This window comes from Prionailurus bengalensis, chromosome B4 (assembly GCF_016509475.1).
Source record: "Prionailurus bengalensis isolate Pbe53 chromosome B4, Fcat_Pben_1.1_paternal_pri, whole genome shotgun sequence".
In the NCBI taxonomy this organism is placed as follows: Eukaryota; Metazoa; Chordata; class Mammalia; order Carnivora; family Felidae; genus Prionailurus; species Prionailurus bengalensis.
Window position 1 is genome coordinate 18,879,590 of NC_057358.1, and position 22,784 is coordinate 18,902,373.

A 22,784-nucleotide genomic window follows, 5' to 3' on the forward strand; every position below is an offset into this window, starting at 1 on the left:
AAAGATGTTGGAGAATGAAAGCAAGTGATGAATACAAGTTAGTAAAGTTCTCATACTTAATCCTGATCAGGCATGTACTAATGCTATTTGGCAATTGTGACTTTGTTTTGTTAGGATATACAAAATATATAACTTGAATTGGAAATATTTTGTATGTTGTTACTAATTTTTTGTCTTTTTGTCTTTAATTGTGTCCATCTTAAATATAAATGACACTTATATTAACATTTCTACCTCAACATGGCATATAAAACTGGGTAATAGTATGGAGTCCACTAAAAAAGGAATTACAGGGGTGCCTGGGTGGCTCAGTCGGTTTAGCATCAGTCAGTTTAGCATCTGACTTCAGCTCATTCCATGAAATCGTGGTTTGTGGGTTTGAGCCCGTGTTGGACTCTGCACTTACATCTCAGAACCTGGATCCTGCTGTGGATTCTGTGTCTCCCTCTCTCTCTCTGCCCCTCTCCCACTCTCTCTCTCTGTCTCACTCTCGCTCTCCTCTCTCTCTCTCTCTCTCTCTTAAAAATAGGTAAACGTTAAAAAAAATTTTAAAGAAAAGCAATTACATATATGATACTGAGTATGGCTTAGTAATCACTAAATAAAGTATGTCAGAGTTTCATTTAGTGAATAAACCTTTAGGGACAGAAATGTTGGCTTGGCTTTGTTTGTTTCTGTTGGCCAAATATCAGAATACTTCATAAGGCTGGTTAAGAACTGGACATACTGAGATAAAATTGGTAATACCTTAACATTGTTTAAGAAAGGGATGATTAGTACATAAAGAGAAAATGGCATCTTCCATTTACTTGAAATAATTCCATAAATTTCAGATACTTAAAATTTCCTCTTTTAATTGGTTAATTTTGACCAAATAGCCCTTTTACAATTCCCTGATGTCATGGGCAAAAATAAGCAGTACATCCCTTATTGTATCTTCTCTCCAAGTTTTTCTCCTTCCTTCTCATTGCTACACTGGTTATTATGGTTTATAAGACAAGGTCAGATCTAATAGGTTCTTGAATGAATTACCTGCAGATGGCCCACAGTCTGCTTATGCCACCTTAAGATTTGTTGGTACATCCATCCTCCCCTTGTTGTTTCTTGTCCCTTTATTTATTGCAGACAGTTTCATGCCCATTTTTATTTCTACAAAACTTGTAATAAACATAGTAATCATCTCTCCAGTGACTGTTTTCTAAATCTAGAAAAATTGGCTCCAAGGATTTGTCTCATTTGTAACTCTTTAATATATTCTCAATGTGTTTTAATTTTTTTAACTGTGAATATTAAAAATGGCTGTCATATTCAGATTTGGGTTCCACTGAGATTTAAATTTAGGAAATGTGACCTTGAGATGACCCATCATAATTCATAAAGTTTTCCATGTAAGTTTCAATCAGAATAGTTCAACATCCATTAACATTTGCCAAGTTTCACCATCTATTAATCAACAGTGATATTGTTAAATATATATTTAGCAGTGCACTTACTTGTCCTTCTCTAGGTTTTAGATCTATAAGGCCACTTGTAAACAAGGATTTTTTTAAAAACCCATGAAAAGTAATATACAGTATTTTAGGAAAACAAATGGTACAGGAAGAGTCTATTCCCGAAATGAAAGCCAGCACTAAATGTGTTTACAGTGTGCCTATACGTGTGATGTTTTCAGCATTCGGCACCAGTTAGATCCTCAGAAAATCTATTTACTTTCATCATCAAGTAGCTGTCTGTTGGACCAGGAGCTCTTTTGTCACGTTAGCCCATCAAAAGCACTAAACAGATGTTATTTTTTGGTATTGTATGTCTTCCTTCTCTAATATTTCCTGCTCACTCTCCCTGGTCCTTCATCTCCAGCACCTGATTTTCTTCAGTAACCAAGATGATCATGCTCCCCACCGCCACTCCGAAATGAAATTCAAATCTAACACGTAGCAATCTGCTTTTTCTTTTCCAGATTCCCGTCTTGGTCACACAGATAAGTTCGACCAATCACCCAGTGAAAGTGGGACTGTCTGATGCCTTTGTCGTTGTCCACAGGATCCAACAAATTCCCAGTAGGTAGAAGAAGGGTAATCGCAAAGTCTGAGCCTGCCGGGGGGGTAAATTTAAAGGGGATTGAGTTTAGGCAGATGTGACTGTTTGAACAACAGAATCACTTAGCTGATTGCTGCTTGTAGATTATTGTTTGGTTTATAACTCTTATTGGTATTCGCTGTCTCTCTGTTACTCTTCAACTAATAATTTAGGTAAAGTGAAATCAAATAGCTAAGCCAAGAGTGTGTAATTTTGGATTCTTTGGTATAGTTAGCTTGGTTGCACAGATCTATTTTTTTTTCTAATGTTTATTTATGTTTGAGAGTAAGCACAAGGCAGGGAGGGGCAGAGAGTATCTGACGCGGGCTCCATGCTGGCAGCAGAGAGCCAGATGCGGGGCTCGAACTCAAGAACCTTGAGATCATGACCTGAGCCAAAGATCACGACCTGAGCTTAAGTGACTGAGCCACCCAGGCACCCCATACAGCTCTATTTTTATCATTAATAACAAGAAGATAAAGGAATGATAGATGACTTGACTGATAGGTATATGACTATTATTTATTTGTATAACTTAAATTTACTAACAAAAGAGCAGTTTGTGCCATTTTATGTCTATCATGTTTATACAAAAGTGTTTGATAGTCTAAAAGAAGATGACAGAAAAAAATATAAAGTGAAGTAAATAAAAATTTTTGTGGGACTATACCTACCAGAGAAGAAACATAGTTTCTTTAAATCATTTTTACTTATCTAGTCTAGTTTACATTTGTAGAATAAATACATATATGTTACTTAGTCAGCTGTTCATCATATTAGAAACTCAGAATATTAGAAATTAATCATATTAGAAATTCAGAAAACCACCACTGGTAGTAATTCTGATCATGTATATAGCCATCATTTGTAAGTTTCTGTGTTTTAAACCTTCACTATTCTAGAAGAGTCCTGAGGGATGCTTGGGTGTGTTAGTACTGATGTTTGTTTGTGTCCTAAACATGCATATGTAAAGCAAGGGGTGATCATGAAATACCAAGATTAGATCATTTGTTTCCCTGTTTGGTTCAAAGTCCTTATATTCCACTATAGGGGTAGACTTAATTTATCACATGCGTATGCTATTTGGTCTTCCCTTGAACTAATTCTGTTTAATTATATCATCTCTCAAATACAGAGGAGGTAAATGGAGTGGAAATTATTTAGATTTTTCAGAGCAGCGGATTGGCTGGAAACGTTATAGGGATTATCTTACAACTACAATTTAGAATGACATTCAGATGTGGGAGTTCTGCTTGCTGAAGAACGTGAGTCTTTCATGGCGGTTTCTCCTTGTTAGTGGAGAATTAGTGGGAAGTAACATTCGAGGGAACTGTTAAATCAAGGCAGATTTTCCAGAAAGGAAAGTGTACAATGAACAAAGCAAGGATATGTTAGCATGTGTAGACACAAAACGACATCCTCTTTAATAAGAGGCCATGTCGTGGGAGAGCCAAAGTTGATTCCCGTTTGAGGAGTGTTTTCACATTCCTTCTTTCAGGGATGTTAAATCAAGCATGACTTGAGCCAATTATTACACAAGGAAGAGAAAACACCAGTTTTAGTTTATTTGTGGGTTCTTTTCTTCTGAAGAAGGATTTTGTTTGCAGCTTCCTCAGAAGACAGCTTGGTCCATATTGATGTTCTGATATGTTATTGTTTTAACAAAAAGACTCACCCAAGTACAAAAGAAAAAAAGAATCACAAATGTATTTTAATATGCAAGTGTTGTCTCAGAACTGAGGCACGGTAGAATTTTGGGCTCACAAATTACGATTTTGCATCCCTTGCTATAATGTAATAGGGTAACCAGTATGTCTTGAGGAAAAATATTCCTCCCAAATACAAATTTTATTGAATAAATTGGCAAAATTCATATGAATTTTGAGAACAGATTATGTCTAAAGTTGAGACTCAGCATTCATCCGAAACAATTTCACAAGCTTCGAGTTCAGGGAAAAGTGTCTCTCAGGCAAGCTGCATGTTGGACTAACATTCACATTTCCTGTTGACCTCACTGTTCCATCCTGAGAATATTAGCTGAGAAAGAATGGAGGTTCTGAGTTTCTAATCCACTCGTCCCTGCCTGTAGATGGGACCATATTTCAATAAGAAAATTGGAATTGATGTGTTCTATTTAAAAATCTTTTGGGGAAGGGAGCACCTGGGTGGCTCAGTCAGTTAAGCATCTGACCTCGGCTCAGGTCATGATCTCAAGGTTGGTTTCCAGACAAAGAGTCCCGCATTGGGCTGTCTTCTTTCAACACAGAACCTGCTTCAGATCTTCTGTCTACCTCTCTCTCTGTTCCTCCCCAACCCTCTCTCTCTCAAAAATAAAAATAATAATAATAAAAATGAATTTAAAAATCTTTTCAGGAACAGAAAAATGTAAGTCTCCTTAAAAATCTGTTCCCAAATTTATGTGTAATAATGTCTGTTACATGAACTTCTGTATAAAGGGAAAGATATGTTCACATAGCATTCTCAGCCTAAAAGAAAAACAAAAGCACACATATATGCCAGAGATTAGGCTGACCCAAGATTAGCATAATACAAGCTATAAAACGAGTACTTTTTCCTGAGAATTATAAGACGATTCCTAGAGATCTGTATGTTACCTGTTTGTGCAATCAGAATTGAGAAAAACATTTAAATCCATTTCAAAATTCTGCTCTCTTATTTAACAACCCTCACTATTAGGAGTCATCCTCACAGGGAATTTAAATCATTCATCTCTGTTCCCCCTTTTTCTTCTCCTGAGTGAATTTCAGGGAAAAACTGATCATTATCGTAAGTAATGAGTGGTTTCATTTCTTCTCTATTGCAAGGTACGTTATATAGGGCCCTGTTCTCATAAGATCAATTTTCTGTTCTTTTAAGCATTTTGGTTACATGGTTTATGTAGCACTTAGATCCTCAGCTTAATCTCATGGCAACATCGGAGTGCAAGCTGTAACCTTGAGAATAATTTTTCCCGGTGGGACCACCATTCTTGGAGGTCGTTACACCATTCTTATCAGTTGGTCAAGTTTTGGTAAAGCATTTGTAAAGCTGTTAGGTAAGTTTAAGTTATTTATCATGAAGATTTCTCCGCACCCTTTCATCGTAATATCAACCACGGAAAATTTGTTTCTCAGTTTTTGAAGGCTTCCAAATAATAAATGATTTCAATGTAACTTTCAAGCATAGTTTATTACCTTAGTCTTTATCTTTCAAAAAGGATCAGGTGATCTGACAGTTGAAAGTAGCAAAGGGAATTCAGGCATTGTTAGGAAATAGTTGTGAGGTTACAAAGGAAATTCCTCTGCTCCTTCCAAAACAAAACAAAACAAAATAAAAAGTCCATGGTGAAATTAACCCTTATCTCTAAAAAATAAAATAAAAGATAAAATTAGTTAGCAGTCCAGAAAGTATAAAGGTTACCTTAATGGGAATACTAATAATGAGGCCTTGAGCATTTTATTTAATTCCTATAGCCTTACAGACAAAATGGTCACCTTAATACCCAAGGTACAGTGAGTATGTTGCATGCAGTATTTGGCACAAGGTAATCAGCACTGTATTTGTACATGTATTTATTGTTTATTCATCATAATCAACATTATCACTTTAAGACACTGATGCTAAGATGTCCACACCCAGAACAATTGCTTTGTGAGACTCGGGCCACAGGAGACTCCCATCAGGAAACACCTGACACTCGGAAACTCTTCCTAACTAAGCAGCGTTTGCTTTTTGATGTCTTGCTGTGTCTGTCTGTCTGTGTGTACCTGTGTGTCTGCATCACCTTCTATTTTTCATAAAATATTTTGTAGAATTTTAGAAACAAAAAGAACACAGAGATCAGCTGGCTTCAGTCTCCACAGGTACAGATGTCAAACACAGGTCTGCATACAATGACTTGGATTGTTCATTACAGAAACCCAAATGGAAGAACACACTTGTGATTACAAGCATAGCGCATGTTAATTCAGAGAAATCTATACATTACAGAGAATGCACAGAAAAAAATTTAAATGGTCCATAATTCTACCACAGGGAGATAATGTTTCCGCGTGTCTGCATCCAAACTTTTGTTTTTAGTATATACACTCGCAGACACATGCACATTAAGAAAATTGGCATTGTGAAGGGGCGCCTGGGTGGCTCAGTCGGTTGAGCGTCCGACTTTGCTCAGGTCACAATCTCACGGTCCGTGAGTTCGAGCCCCGCATCAGGCTCTGTGCTGACAGCTCAGAGCCTGGAGCCTGCTTCAGATTCTGTGTCTCCCTCTCTCTCTGGCCCTCCCCCCGTTCATACTCTGTCTCTCTCTGTCTCAAAAATAAATAAATGTTAAAAAAAAAATTGGCATTGTGTTAAAAATATTTTTGTCACCTATTTTTCTCTTAATATATATAACACATTTTTTTCTGCACTGCTGAATACCTGTCTAAAATGTGGTCATTAATAGCTGCAACAAATTCCTTTATTTCATAATTTATGTAACCTGTCTGAGCACTAGTTTGTCATGTTTGTTGCTTTTCATATTAATTATCAGTAAAACAATGCTGAACATCTTCGTTTTCAAATTTTGACACAACTGATTGTTTATAAGCGAATATGTAGCCATTGACTGTTAATGGGTTTTTATGCACTTTGACAGATTGCTTTCTATAAAGGTTGTAGCAATTTACTCCCCCCCCCCCCCCCGGCATTTTATTAGATATCCCATTTCCCCAGATGCTCCCAGACACTGTCTTCATTTTTTAAACTGAAAATTTGATAAGCAGAACGTGATATTTCATTGTTGCTTTAATATTCTGTTGATTACCAGAAGGTTTTCACATTGTCATGTATTCGTAGGTCATGTGTAATTTCCATAATTTCTTGTCAAATAGCTTTATTAAGTAATCCTTTCTCAGCCTCAGCTTATGTGCCTCCAAATCCTTTACACAGTGTGCAAAGGTCTTCCTGGATAAATGTATAATTCTCACTAGTACCGTTCCTCCTTGTTTGTTTCTCTCTCCTCCAATTTAACACTCTGAATTTCCATCTGAATCTCTAGGGTGCTGACCTTCTCCCTCGCGCCTCACCTTTTCTCTGCCTTCTGAGCTTAAAGAGCATAACATTTCCAGCAAGAAAACCCAGAAAATCCACTCTTGCCTTTGCGGTTCTTTTATTGGGAAACGTAAAGCTACGCCATTTTCGTCATGTGAAAGTTAGTTTTACACACGCGCAGAATTCTTGTCCAAGAAAGCAGCCTGGAAAGCTGCTGACCTTCCTTGAAATGGTTCTTCTACAAGTTATGATAACAGCTATTTCTGAATCCTTCAGAACATACCACTCTGTTCTTCTCACCCACCGGCAGTACATGATCTGCTTCTTTCTTAACATGAATCTGTGTCTCATCCGCCTCTGCTGTTTTAAATCTATTAACGTCATTGGTGCTACAATGTGCCCTGGCTTTGTTGATTAATTATTATTCACAGCTCAATAAGAAACATAAGCGTTTTCTTTTTTTTTTTAATTTTTTTTTAACGTTTTATTTATTTTTGAGACAGAGAGAGACAGAGCATGAACGGGGGAGGGTCAGAGAGAGAGGGAGACACAGAATCTGAAACAGGCTCCAGGCTCTGAGCCGTCAGCACAGAGCCCGACGTGGGACTCGAACTCACATACCGCGAGATCATGACCTGAGCTGAAGTCGGACGCTTAACCGACTGAGCCACCCAGGCGCCCCGACATTAGCGTTTTCAAAGATAAAACTCAACTCATTTGGAGAACAAATATATTTTAAAGATACTTAGAGGGTCAAAGAACTCTTTGAGGAGCATTGTATATAGTTCATCATATATGGTCTCTTTATAAGCTTCACAGACCAGGCAGCAATTTTTCAAGAAACTTGACCAAAATTATGTTTACAGACTGAAAAAAAAAACAACCCCTAACAAAAAGAGAGATTTTTTTTTTACTCTTCAAAATGTCTTAAGCTTTAATTCTCAAAAACATAATACCATAGACCAATACTGTCTAGTAGAACTTTCTACACTGATAAGACATCCTAAATTGGAACTGTTGAGTATTAGTCTCACTAGCTGCATGTGGCTACTAAGCACTTGAAATGTGGCTAGTGACACTGGGGATTTGAATTTTTAATTGATTTCATTAACCAACTCTAAGTTAAAGAGATACATGTGACTAGTGGTTACCATCTTGGACAGAGTAACAATAGATTATAGCATCTATTTGAATGGAATACTAAATTTCAGGTATAATATTTACAGAACATCCTTTTTTTATTTCCTCTTTGCCTTTCAGAAAAGCCTTGGCATTTTAGATATGATTAAATAATACATTTTCAAATATAAGCATTCCATTATAACTGGTTTTCCCTAAATAAAACTATTGGTAATTTTGGTTTGCTTGTAGGACAGCTCCATTATAATTATTAGCAACTCTAATTAAAAAAAAAACATGTTGATAGACTATTGAGGAAATGAATAATCTTGAAAACACTTAATATATTTTTCTTACATACTCTATTAAAGCTCTTTTAGAAGAACTGAGCCTCACTTGTTTTTTTTGTTTTGTTTTGTTTTGTTTTGTTTTGTTTTGTTTTGTTTTGTTTTCAGAGAGAGGGCTGCTAGCAGGGAAGAGGGGCAGAGGGAGAGAAAGAGAATCTCAAGCAGTGTCCACACTGATCAGCACAGAGCCTGACACGGGGCTCGATCCCACGTCCCTGGGATCATAACCTGAGCTGAAATCAAGAGTCAGGTGCTCAACCAACTGAGCCACCCAGGGGCCACCAGCCTTACTTGTTATTTTCAAAGTTATCGGGATCTTTTCATTCATTTAAGGACAGATTGATCACAAATCCTTTAGTAAATCCTACCTTCCTTCTTCTCAAAATGGAAAGCCCTTCAAATTATTCATTTTTCAGAAGATAAAAAATTGCTTCTCCTTACAGCATAGCTTCATAAGGTGCTTTGGTTCCCAAGTATGCATTTGCCCACTCATGGCTCAACAAAAGGAAAAAGTAATAGAAATCATGACATTTCCCCATAAATATTCTCTCATAAAATTCTTCCACAATAGAAAGCATTATGCAAAGTGATACTCTGTGCTTTTACATACATTTCAAACACCCCTTGTTTGATTCTAATCCTAGATATTTAAACTCCTAAACTCCTAAATATTTGCTTCTTTTTTAAAAAGATTGATTTTTTAGATTGGATTTTTAAAAAGAAGCAAATATTTAGGAGTTTTCTGGATATTAGAAATCACTGATTGGTGAATTATAACATTTCAGAGGTATTTGTAGCTAAATTCTTGTTTTTTAGATCTATTCATCCATTTATTCATTGACTTTTTATCCTGTACCAATATCAGGCAAGGTAAAATTTTACCGTTATAGAGATAGTCTCTCAATTTATTTAATAATTTATTTCTAATATAAAATACTAAAAGTCACAGAAAGGACTTCAATACATTATTAAAAATTCAACATACTTAAAAATTTATTTATTTAATAAATATCTATTGAGTACCTATGAAGCCAGGATTTATTGGTCTAAGGAAGAGAAACCCATCTTAATGTACTTTTATTTATTCAATATAGTGAATCAAAAGCTCATCTTTGCAATGGTCGCCTTACTATGGAAGGCCTAGGAAAGGAGCCAAAGTAGTTCTCAAAATAACCTAAATTGAGTTTTTCTATCAAGTTCTGTCTGCCTTATTTATTTTAAATTATGACCTCAGAGATTCAATTTTCCACTTTTCTCTCACGTTTGCCTTCAGATTTAGACTTTGCCTTATTTTTTTATTTTTCCCTATTACTTCATGAATATTTCTATTTTAACCCACACTTCCCTATTACACAGAGAATATTCCTATTTTTAACAAATACTGGTTGGATACCTTTATAAACATGCCCACATGTTAATTTTTCCAGTTGAGTTTTTTTATAGGAAGTTTAGTTTCTTGGAAATGGAGGGGTTTTTCTTCCATAAGTACCAAACATCTGCATAATTTAGCACTAAAAGCTTTTCAAACACTTGATTTTAAAACGTATCTTACTACATTTCATCCAACTTTATTTAATAAAGTGACCATCTTCTTTTCTCTCAGAAAAACAGTAGAGATTTAATGACATTGCCAATGTACATCGCAAAGTCTCCCCTAAGTCTCAGGAATAAAGAAATGTGTTTTCCTGGGAGAAACACCACGTCCAGAAGAACAGTCCTTAGGCCAATGGGAGCCATAGTGTTAGGACTGTTGTCTACATGTCGCACAAGCTCACTAAGATACTCTGCCTTGACCATTTACTGTCCCAGTGCTGGTTCTGGTGCTCTTGTTGGGCAAAGGGATTACTAAAGGAAGTCAGGACATCTTGTTTAAGCCATTAGTAAATATACGTGGAATGAGGAGAAAAGTAAAGTTTGGTTTTAGATGAAGTTTCTGATCTTTTTTATGCATGCTCAGGTAACTTACGAAATCTGACCATGTAGGTTGTAGCAGTGTCCGGAAACTTCACGAACCGCAAGGTGATGATGAGAAGAAAATCTAAGAGGTTTAGATTAGTACTCCGTGATCCTCTAAATTTTATGTTCCCTTATCCAACCTATTACATTATTATTTAATAGAATAGAGTTATAGAGGGCATAAAAAATGTTTGAAGCAAAAACATCCTCTCTTTGTAGAAGCTGTATTTAACAACGCCAACCAGCTCCTTCTGTTAGTGAGTTACATATTGTGTGGGAGGCTTATCGCGGCTCCAACGGTGCCCTTTTTTTCTCAAGAGTCTCTTTTTTTCCCCCCAAGTCTTCATGCTGGGAATGAACTTGTAGTTGTGCAATACATGCTGTTTACATTAAAGAGTATTCAGTGAATGGTGCTGGGTGGCAGGCTGAACTGGAAGTGGAAAAGAAATAACCATTTGGGACCAGTCATTAGGCATTAGTAATCTGTAAGTAAGGCAATGTTAGCAAATTATTTATTTGACAGTTCAGACAATATTAAGATATTCATATAAATGGAAGAGCCAGCCAATTCACAAAATCACTTATACATTCTCTATGTGAATGTTACCTTTAAAGACAAACTAGATCATGGCTAATCATGCCACAAAGAACTCATTAAACTGTTTTTACTTCAGCCAGAGTGAATATTGATTGGAGAGGATTCCTCGTGTTCCCATATGATCCCTCCTGTTAATTTGCTCAGATTTTCTAAAAAAAAAAATGAAATTTACTAGTCACACTTTGAATCATATCACCTCAAGATTTTGGTTACTAAACTTTATCCTCTGTGTGTGAGTCTGCACAGAGATTTAGGTGTTTTGTTTTTGTTTTTGGTTTTAATTTTTAAAAGCCCTTAATGAGTGTTCTAGTCAAACTTAGTTTTGTAAAGTGGTAAGAAAACAGCTAAAGCTGTATCAACACTACTAAGACTGAATTTTTGGGACAGCATTATTTTGGCTGACTTTCTAAAGAAGACACATGAGCTAAATACATTTCTGGAATCAAATGAAAGCTTCTAGTATTGGCAGGCGCTACCAGTAAATACACTCCTAATTGCTTGTTTTTGACAGGGGTATCTCTGAAATTCAACAAAAATGACCATTTGGAAGCTGTCATCAAATTGGCAGGTCATCAAACAAAACTCATTCTCATTAATTTCATTTTGTTAAACTCATTTCCTCCCCGTAGTAGGAAGGGTCCGAGTGGGTGATAGAATTAGCATAGCAAAAAAGGTCACTTTCCCTTAACCCCATATGCGTAATCAATAATTAAGTTCCAGAGGATTCACAGTCATTATGTCAGTAGTTTGAGGTTTTCAAAGTATAATATGAAACGAACAGAAAACTAGTATTTTAATAAGCAGCTACTAATATGATAGATACTGAGTGAACTTTAGTATGAAGGAGACTCTAAAACCCCCAACCAGTAATCTCATGGCAAAGTCATGTTATGTCTTTATTTCCAAGAACTAAATTATTTAGCAAAAAACAAGGGAAACCAGTATATAGGAAGATGTATTATTTAGATAAAGCAGAAGCTGGGGAGTCTTTTTCTGTGCCTTACAACTTAAGAAAAGAGCGCCCTGCCCTTGAGAAACCTTACTAAATACCATTAAATTAGCATTTTTCTCTGATGTTTGATAAAGTTTACACTTTGAAAATCATATATGCATTTTCACTTGTACCAAAAAGAAATTAATTGGATTATGGTTCTTGAGCAGTGTTTTCCAGTCTGATAAACCTGAAGATATATTCAGCAAATGGCTCTAGAACCTCTGTGAGCCCCAAAACATTTCTTTTGGGGCTACCTCCCTTACTCTTCTGGAGTAGTATTTCACGGGGAATAATCAGAAATGAGTGGAAAGACAGGAGTGGATAAAAGTAGAGGCACGTGTAGGTTTTCAGTAGATGTTTGACTTTGTCCCTGGATGTGTAGGTATATCTACAGTTGCTAAACACTTGTACTAAATCTCCCGTACACCATCTTCCTGCTCCGCATCCTGTCGGATCCATTGATGTTAATCAAAATTTAGCTTTCTCTAAGCTAAGGTGGGAGATAAATTCCTAGAAGCCTGATTTCAGAACCTTAGTGTGATTTCAGTGAGTTTAGATCTGTAGAAATAGACCATGATATGCAGCATGTAACCAGTGTGACGCTGATTGCCATATTAAACATTTATTGGGCACTTGTGGTGTGAAAGAGATTGTTCTAACCAATTTTCATTTACTGTCTCATTTGAGTTCTCAAAACAACTCAGTGATCTAGGTACTATTATCTCTATTGTAGAGATGAGGCAACCGAGGCGGGAGAGGCTAACAAAGGAGCCCAGGGTCACACAGATACAAGCAGCAACACTCGGATTTGACCCACGCGAAATTGTTCAAGAGCGTGTTCTATCAACCACTATGACATATGACTTCCCAAGATTAGATACTCTGATATTTTTTAAATAACCTGATAGCTTCCCAAATAATTCCTGATCGATAAGATAGCATTCAGGAAATGTGTTCCTTTCATCACAAGCATTTCAAGAGCTAAATAAAATGCTGATAACATTGCTTCACCCATTACAATTTACCAAACTCAGGCAAGCTCATGAGCATAAAACTCAGGTCTTTTTTTTAATAGGGGATCTTAAATATATTTCGTCAACAGTCTTAATTGTAATAAAATATGTTTGCCGTATTTATCTGCTATTTAATTATTAAAGTTCATGTCAAAGTCTCCCATCTACGACTCCTACTCCTCAGGGAGACTGTTGGATTTGCTGATGAATAATTATAAGTTCCTTCATACAATCTAAGTACCAGTTGTTAACCTTTCTCAGATACAATGCTGTATATTTAATAAATATCAGTACTAATTTTTTTAAAGTGACCTAAGTTCTGTTTTACTTTTATTAAAAGAAACCCATCTAAACCTTTAAAGCAATCAGACTCATATTCTGGCTGTGAATTTTCTTTTTTTTTTTTAGGCTGTGAAAAAATTGTAATTGTTACCCATTCCTAAAAGACTTATTTTAGCTTGAGTTTTAAAGAAATGGTATCATCTTACCTTCTTTTTTAAATTTTTTTAATTTTTTAAAGTTTTACTTAAATTCCACTTAGTTAATATACAGCAAAATATTAGTTGTGGGTGTATAATATAGTAATTCATTACTTATATACAACATCTGGTGCTCATCACATTGCACTTCTTAATCCCCATCATCGATTTAGACCATCCTCCTGCCCACTTCACTGTGCTAGCCATCAATTTTTTCTCGAATTTAGTTAAGAATCTGTCGCTTTTCCTCTTTTCTCTCCCTATGATGAGTCATTTGTTTCTTAAATACAACACATGAGTGAAATCATATGGTATTGGACTACCTCTGACTGACTTATTTCACTTAGCATAATAATTTCTTTTTCTTAATGTTTATTTATTATTTTTTTTAAATTAAAAAAAAATTTTTTTAATTTACATCCAAGTTAGTTAGCATATAGTGCAACAATGATTTCAGGAGTAAGATTCCTTAGTGCCCCTTACCCACTTAGCCCCTCCCCCCCCCTGCAACCCCTCCAGCAACCCTTAGTTTGTTCTCCATATTTATGAGTCTCTTCTGTTTTGTCCTCCTCCCTGTTTTTATATTATTTTTGTTTCCCTTCCCTTATGTTCATCTGTTTTGTTTCTTAAAGTCCTCATATGAGTGAAGTCATATGATTTTATGTCAAAGTCTTTCAAAATATATAAATCCATCAAGAAAACTTCTTCAGTACATTCTGGGTAACAATGGGTTGGAGCCCACTAGCAAAGTGAGATATCTGAGACCATAATCAACATTTCAACTCCACAGGTTAAAAAAAAAGACTTCTGGAGGGCTGAGGGCCACCTGGGTGGCTCAGTTGGTTGAGCATCCAAATCTGATTTCAGTTCAGGTCATGATCCCTGGGTCATGGCATAGAGCCCTGCATCAGTCTCCACCCTGAGCGTGGAGCCTGAGTTAAGATTCTCTCTCTGTCTGGGGCGCCTGGGTGACTCAGTCGGTTGAGACTCTGACTTCACCTCAGGTTGTGATCTCATGGTTTATGGGTTCAAGCCCCACATTGGGCTCTGTGCTGACAGCTCAGAGCCTGGAGCTGTTTTGGATTCTGCATCTTCCCCTCTCTCTCTCCCCCTCCCCCACTCATCTCTCTTTCTCTCTCTCTCTCTCAAAAATAAATAAAACATTTTAAAAATTTTTAAAAAGGGATTCTCTCTTTCTGTCCCTCTCCCTGCTTACATTCTCTCTCTCTCTCTAAAATAAAATAAAATAAAATAAAATAAAATTTAATTTAATTTAATTTAATTTAAAAAAAAAAGACTTCTGGGTATATCAGCACATGATTTTCAGGTTGTTTTTAATAACCACTCTCTTCACAGGGATTATTTTAAATCTTCATTTTAAAACCACATTGGGTGAAAAGCATATCATTTTATATTCATTATTAAATGTTGCTTTATAGGCAAAGAAATCTTGAAAGGCTTTTTTTTTCTATTTGTGTTTTTACAGATGTCCGGAGAAGAACAATTTATGAATACCACCGAGTAGAGCTACAAATGTCAAAAATTACCAATATTTCAGCTGTGGAGATGACCCCATTACCTAGTAAGTTACCATGTGAACAGAACTAGGTGGAAAGTTTCATGATCTGATCTGTTTATGCATAGGTATCTTGATCCTGTGTGTATATAGGGATGGGTGGGGGATTTTAATTTTGGTTGGGCATTCTTTTTTTTTTTTTTAATTTCTCTCCATGCTGCCAATTAGTCTTGATAAACCTATTCTTCCTGTTTCCTAGCATGTCTCCAGTTTAATGGTTGTGGCCCCTGTGTATCCTCTCAGATTGGCTTCAACTGCAGTTGGTGTAGTAAACTTCAAAGGTAAAAAAAGAGTAATACAGAAAATGTAAAAATTTCACAGACTTGTTGCTTCCAACTCTTCCATTGAATTTTAGATGTGTCAGGTATACTGATTAGGTATATACGAACACATGTATACATGTAAAAAAAAAATGCAGAAGTGACCAAAATGCAAAAACTGCTCAGAATTTTAGTGAGTTTTAAAATTTTCCTTTGATCACTCAAGATTACCAAGAACCTTTATAGTCAATAAAATAATTACCTGATATATATTTGTAGTTTCTATGGGGTTTAAACTAGAGGGTGATTATGACTGAGGAGTCTATAAATTGATGCCATTGGTCCATATTCTTCAGAAAGCGTGGTATGACATATCATTACTATAACAAGGGCAGTTTATGCATGACCACGTGCACATTCTTAGTAAATTCCAGGAAATATCTCAAAGGTTACTAGCCAAGATTAGAGATGTGGTCTAAAGTTAAGGAATAAAGTGACACTAACTGACCTCCACATGAACAGAATGCGTGGTTTGATTTTCATGAATGGCAGAGGAGTTTTTAGTCCCTCGAGTTTTTCAGAGAATGAATGATCATTTGTTGGAAGTGCAGAGTGAAGACTTTTAAATGTGTTTTGTTATTTACTCCACCATCTTGTGCACCAATTATGTCGCAAGTGCTGGGAAAGCAGCAGCGAATGATACAGGTGTGACCACTGCCCCCTGTGCAGTTTACAGTCTTTTTAGAAGGAAGTTCCCTTCCACCTTCAGAGTCTGTGAAAAGTCTGCTTCTTCCTGCAGGTGAAGAACCGAGTCTTCAAGCTACCCGTCTGTGCTTGTTTGCATCTGAGCTTTCTGTTGTAAAAGCCTCCTATGTCTTATCATCTTCCCGCAGCACTTGCTGCAATGATCACAGCATGTTCAGGAATACTTTAAAAGTTATTGAAGTATAAAGAATAGAATGTCAATTCCCTGATAACAAGCTTTAGGAAACATGTTCAACTTGCTAACTTTGGGGCAACCAGTACAGTATTGTGGATAGAACAATATTATTTATTATAATCGCTGCATTGTTTTCAGCATAGCCTGTTCCAATAATTTCCTTTGTGCAATGAATTTCACATAATGATAAAGCAAGCAGGAGATTACTACTCTTAAAAGTCGATTTTAACTTACCTCTATCTCCATGTTGTGAACAACTGCTTTAAATTTTTTTTTAACATTTATTTATGATTGAGAGACAGAGACAGACAGAGCATGAGCATGGGAGGGGCAGAGAGAGGGGGAGACTCAGAATCCGAAGCAGGCTCCAGGCTCTGAGCCATCAGCACAGAGTCCAACGTGGGACTCGAACTCACAAACCTCAAGATCACGACCTGAGTCGAAGTCAGACGCTTTACTGACTGAGCCACCCAGACACCCCGGGAAGAACTACTTGCAAACTAACAGTTTGTGGTCATTTATATTCCTATATTGTTGACATTCCATAAACATTGCCTGCATATCAGAAGCTATTCAAAATCTGCTTAGATAACAGCCAAAATGAATCTAAGAAGATGGCACTTTAATATGTATAGTTAAGTGATACTGAAAACTCCCACAAGAATTGAGTAGAAGACCCTGGCAGGGTGTGAACCTAATTCAAGTTCCAGTTCAGTGCTCACGTCCTTTGAGAAGTCTTCAGAAACCATGAGTTTGCGTGAGGTGCCCCGCACCTGCGTTTCTCAGACGTCCTGGGCAAACCTCCATCAGCAGCAGCTACCATAGGTCTTACAGACACTTGCTGGTTTGTTTCCTTTTCTAGGCTGTGGCGTTATTAACGCCGATTGGCTTTCGTATCTCCAGAATAAGAATGTACCTTGTACTACAGAAAAACGGATGGATGCGTGAATGAATGATTACCTTCCAAACCAAGGACTCGTGACTAGATTTGTCTGAGAAGGAAGGGTTTCTGAGGATGAAGGAATCTGAGTGCTGAAGCCAGGAGAGTCACAGGAAAGCCAGGAGAGTCAGCCGCCCCAGACAGATTCTGAATCGAATTCTCAACTGAAATAATGTACTTGTAAGTGAAGATTCGGGACACTAGCCGAGAAACCTATTTCCCACCAATCATTTCATTATTTTTAAAAAAAACATTTTGGGGGCGCCTGGGTGGCGCAGTCGGTTAAGCGTCCGACTTCAGCCAGGTCACGATCTTGCGGTCCGTGAGTTCGAGCCCCGCGTCAGGCTCTGGGCTGATGGCTCAGAGCCTGGAGCCTGTTTCCGATTCTGTGTCTCCCTCTCTCTCTGCCCCTCCCCCGTTCATGCTCTGTCTCTCTCTGTCCCAAAAATAAATAAACGTGAAAAAAAAAATTTTTTTTTAAAACATTTTTGGTAAAAATATACATATATTTATGTGCATATATTTATATTATAAATTTGTATTTATAGTACATATATATAAATACATACATATATATATAAACAAGCAATTTTGGCAATCAAAACACACACAAGTTGCAAATTGCTTTATATTAATACTTCCATTTTATTGAAATATTTCTCTGGCAGACATTGTGCCAAGGAATTAGCAAATGTATTTAGCTCATACTACATTTTTTACAATGGAGGAAACTGAGGCTTACAGGAGCTAGGTTATTTGTACAGGGTCTCATAGCTCTTAAGAGTTATGAGTGAGGTTAATTCATACTTAAGGTTAAGCATGAATTGACACTAGATCTGTGTGACTCCCAGCCTGCGGTCGTGACACCTCCAAGTTAATCTTCATTGCTTCCTGAAAAGTAGTAGACATACTACCGAAAAGTACATATTTTTATAATTGAGCCTGCAAGAAAATTGCCTGGTTTTGAAATTGGCATAAAAAGAATGCGGAAGAGAATCAAGCAAAAGCAAAAGGCTTTTGTATATTATTGAAAGCATAGGTTTTTTTAAAAGATTAATGGAAAAAGGAAAGGTGGTGATGCATATAAATAAGGAAGGAAGTCCTCAAAGAACACTACTTTAAAAACTACAAGTTTTCTACATGTGACCATTTGGTGTTCTGCTGAATACCAAACACTGGTTTAAAATCTTGGATTTATTTTTTACTTCTTCAGCAACCCACTTATACATATCAAAACCTGCTTAATTAATTGCTTTACCTATGGCTCATTGCACTTTTGTTCAATTTAATTTCCCCACTGCATTTTATTAATTTCTCCTTAGACCTGTGAGCCTCAAAACTTTGCTTTTGCTGCCCGGAAGTCTTTTCCCCAGACTTTGGAGCTTTTATTAACAAGTTCAATAAAACAAGAGAAGCCTTATCCTAAGCAGCACAAAAAGTGCCTCTCAGATTTTTTTCTTCCATCCTTTTTACTTTCTCATTTGTGCTCATTTACCCCTGAATGATAATCAGTTGGTGGTGATTATTGAACTCTCCAGTTGGGCTTTCTCTAAAAAGATAAGATAATTTTAATTGGTTTGTTTATTTCCTCTAATTCCTATTTTTCAGGAAGCAAAAACTAAGGCAAAATATTTGTAATGGCTTACCCCATGTCTGAAGGAATTTGAGTTATAAGAACATTTAATGAGATCCATAATCGAAACTATTTACACAGAATCGGTGGCCCATTACTTCTAGATAAGAATGCTTTTGTTTCTTCACTGAAAAATTGAGAGGACACGAATCAACCACTTTCAACTAATACCTTTTATTTTCACTCATTCAACAAAAATTTTTGAATGTCTCTTTGTTCAGGTTGCTGTCCTAAATTGTGAATTCAGTGATAAACAAGAGAAAATCACTTTGCTCACGGCGCTTACATTTTTAGTATGATGAGAAAGAATGTAAACAAATGGGTGTGCAGAAAATAGAGTTACTAGTGATGAGTGTTATGGCCAAAGAAATAAAACAGACATTATAAGGGAAAATACAGCAAAACTCTTAATAACAGGAGTTTATTTGTTGGTATCATGCTAAGAAACCTCACCTTTTTGAAGAGACCTTAGTTTCATTAGGCTTCATCATCCAAAAGTCTATTTTTTTAGTTGAAAATATATTTTGGCTCTTAAAATATTCATTCACTCATTCATGCACTTAAAAATTTGGGGCACCTGGGTGGCTCAGTTGGTTGAGCATCTGGCTTCGGCTCAAGTCACGATCTCAGTTCCTGAGTTCGAGCCCCACGTCGGGCTCTGTGCTGACAGCTCAGAGCCTGAAGCCTGCTTCAGATTCTGTGTCTTCCTCTGTCTCTGCTCTTCCCCTGCTCACACTTTGTCTCCCTCTCAAAAATAAATAAACATTAAAATTTTTTTTTTTAATTTACTGAATACCTTCTACACTAATCTAAACAACAAGCACTAGTCTAAACACTGAGGTAGTTTGAACAGAAATCATGTATTAAAGCCAAAGCCCTCATAAAGGGTAGAGTTCAGCTTACTACGCGGGAAAACAAACAAATGAATAAGCAAAAAAATCAGTTGATGATGAGTAATCTGTTGAGTTTGAAAAAGCCAGTGGTTGCTGTGGACTGCATGACCAAGAAAGGCTTCTTGGAAGAAGTGACATTTAGATCTGATTGGGACCAACTACATATAGCAAGGTGAAAGCAAAGAGCATTTCAAGGGGACTGGCAAGCACAGTGGCCCTACCATGGGTTCAAGCTTAATCTGGTGAGGAAAGGAAGAAGTGCAGTGAGTTGGGAGCATTGAGAGTTGAGCATGAAGGGAGAATGGGATCAAATGAGGTCAGGCAGGTTGCACAATACCAAGACATGGAAGGCTTTGTAAGCCAGGAAGGGTTTTATTCATTCTCAGGGTGATGGGAAGCCTTTAGATTTTAGAAGAACCTAAGCAGAGGAGTGATGTGGTTTCATTATATGTTAAAAATGAAACTCTGGAGGTTCCTGGCTGGCTCAGTGGGTAGAGCATGCGACTCTTGATCTCAGGGCCATGAGTTTGAGTCCCATGTGTGGCATCCAGTTTACTTTAAAAAATTAAAAATGAAACTCTGGCTGTTCCAAGGAGAATAGTTATTTTTTTTTATGTGCTTTTGTGTGTGTGTGTGTGTGTGTGTGTGTGTGTGTGTGTGTGGAGAAAGATTGAAAAGGGAGAGAATAGTAGAGAGTGTGTGCAATAGTCTATAGAAGGGATGACAGCTGCTTAGACAAGGATGATAATTATGGGGATTGGGAGAGATGAATGGATTAGAAGTGAAGGAAGAAGGAACGATAAGAATCAAGGCTGCTTTGTAGACTTTTCTTTGAGTAATTTGGTGGATGCTGACATTCATTTTTTTTTTCCTGAGAGAAGTAAGATGACACAAGAAATAGAGAGGTGGAGAGAAGTAAAGAGCTTATCTGGGGACAAGTTCAATTTGAGTTGTCTGTCGGACTTCAAGTAGAAATGTTGAGTAGATGGGAATATAGAAAACAGAAATTTCAGTAAGAAGTTGTGGCTTGAGGTTCAGATTGGAGAATCTTTATCATAAAGATAGTATTTAAATTCATGGGGCTGAATGAGATCAACTGTGGAGAAAGGGTTTTTAGAAAAAAGAAGAGAGGGGCACCTGGGTGGCTCAGTTGGTTGAGTGTCCGACTTCGGCTCAGGTCATGATCTCGCGGTCTGTGAGGTCGAGCCCCGTGTCGGGCTCTGTGCTGACAGCTCAGAGCCTGGAGCCTGCTTTGGATTCTGTGTCTCCCTCTCTCTCTGACCCCCCCCCCCCATTCATGCTCTGTCTCTCTCTGTCTCAAAAATAAATAAATGTTAAAAAAAATTATTTTAAAAAAAAGAAAAAAGAAGAGATTCCAGGAGCTAGCCTCTGGCATAGTGTAATGAGGTCTGAGGTATGAAATATGCTAATTTTATCATGTAAAATTATTTTACATGTTTGTTTGCATAGACAAAGAATACCTTGGAAAAAATACATAAGAGACTGATAATAATATTTGTTTCTAGTGAGCAGACACAGACATGAGAATAAGTATGATTTTTCATTATGTATTCTTGTGCATAATTAGAATTTTTGCCACATGGAGTTGAAGACAAAAAGGAGGAATCAACAGAGGAGAAATAAGAGAACGTAAATTCTTTCAAGGGTAGAAATGTAGTCTTACTCATGTTAATGTCTTCTACAGCACACCATGCCTGGACTAATACAACAATCCAACACATACAGTTGAACTGATCGTGAAGATGATCAAGGCCAGGAATTTCCACTTTCATGAAAATTCTAATTGGTCACTTTGGCTGTTCTCATCCATTGGTTTTTTTCAGTATCAACCAAATGGTTCTAGAAAGAACTAAGCTGATGCCTGGCATAAAGTGTCAACATTTATAATCAAGCATGTTGCATACTGGGGAGTTAGTCTCTTGGTGTCTCACTTTTCCAGAATTTTCCACATTTTATTAGCTCCAATTGAAGTCATAAGGCTACTGGTAAAAATTGGAGAATGAATACTTTCCATGATTCCATCCATCAAAAGAATGAATAGAATAGGTAAATCCCTACTAATGGTAAAGGCATGTGTCCCCTGAATAGTAGTATCACATATTTACTTAAGAAGATGTATAAGATGAGGAAAAATAGTTTTGCATAACTGCTTTATATTTATTTTGACCTGTTATTTCCACTGCATTTCCTTAAACACGATGGCACTGGCTGTTATTTTCTACTGAATGAACTGGATTTCTTTTCAGTAACAAAAAGAGAAGTAGAAAAATGTATCACATGTACTAGGCTTCAAAAATTTTGAAGTGTATCCAGTCAGAAATAGTCGCGAATAATTCACTAATGATATAAAATGTATTATCAATCTAAATTAATTAAGGATGAAAAATCCTTTTTACATAGGCACAGATAATTTTTTGAAGGTAGAATGTACTCATTATCATATGTTCATTTAGCTTACAGAAATTAAACTACCTAAGTTTGAGAGGAGAGAGAAATGGAGAGAACAAATTTAAATAATGCAGTCAATCCAAATGTCCACAACCAGTAATCGTATGCTTCTGAATACAAGCACCAAAGGAAACTTGAATATACCTATCCCCTTCGGTTTCCTTTCTACATCCCCCTAAACCACCATGCACATCTGCAGGATTGAGTGTGACTTTAGGGTTTAAGGAAACAGAGAGTAGTTTTCATACCACATGGTCCTAAAAGGAAGCCAACAGCTTCGTCTAGGGTCAGCCAAAATCCAATAGTCCATACTGACTTTGGAAGAAGTAGTTTTATTAAAGAATGACGGTCTGCTGTGGGCACCTGGGTGGCTCAGTTTGTTAAGCACCTGGCTCTTGATTTCCCCTCAGGCCATGATCTCACAGTTTGTGGGATCAAACCCTGAATCAGGCTCTGC

The 22,784-nt window shown here is 36.8% G+C and overlaps 1 protein-coding gene across 2 annotated transcripts in view; it reads left to right on the forward strand.

Annotated features, from left to right (window-relative positions):
* The window catches only part of PLXDC2 (plexin domain containing 2), a 455,689-nt gene that overhangs the window by 342,733 nt on the left and 90,172 nt on the right, over positions 1-22,784 (forward strand). For both annotated transcript variants that reach the window (XM_043564759.1, XM_043564758.1), the window contains exons 7-9: positions 1,958-2,057; positions 15,103-15,198; positions 15,392-15,473. In XM_043564759.1, coding sequence (XP_043420694.1) covers positions 1,958-2,057; positions 15,103-15,198; positions 15,392-15,473 — 278 coding nt within the window. The remainder of the gene's footprint in view (positions 1-1,957; positions 2,058-15,102; positions 15,199-15,391; positions 15,474-22,784) is intronic.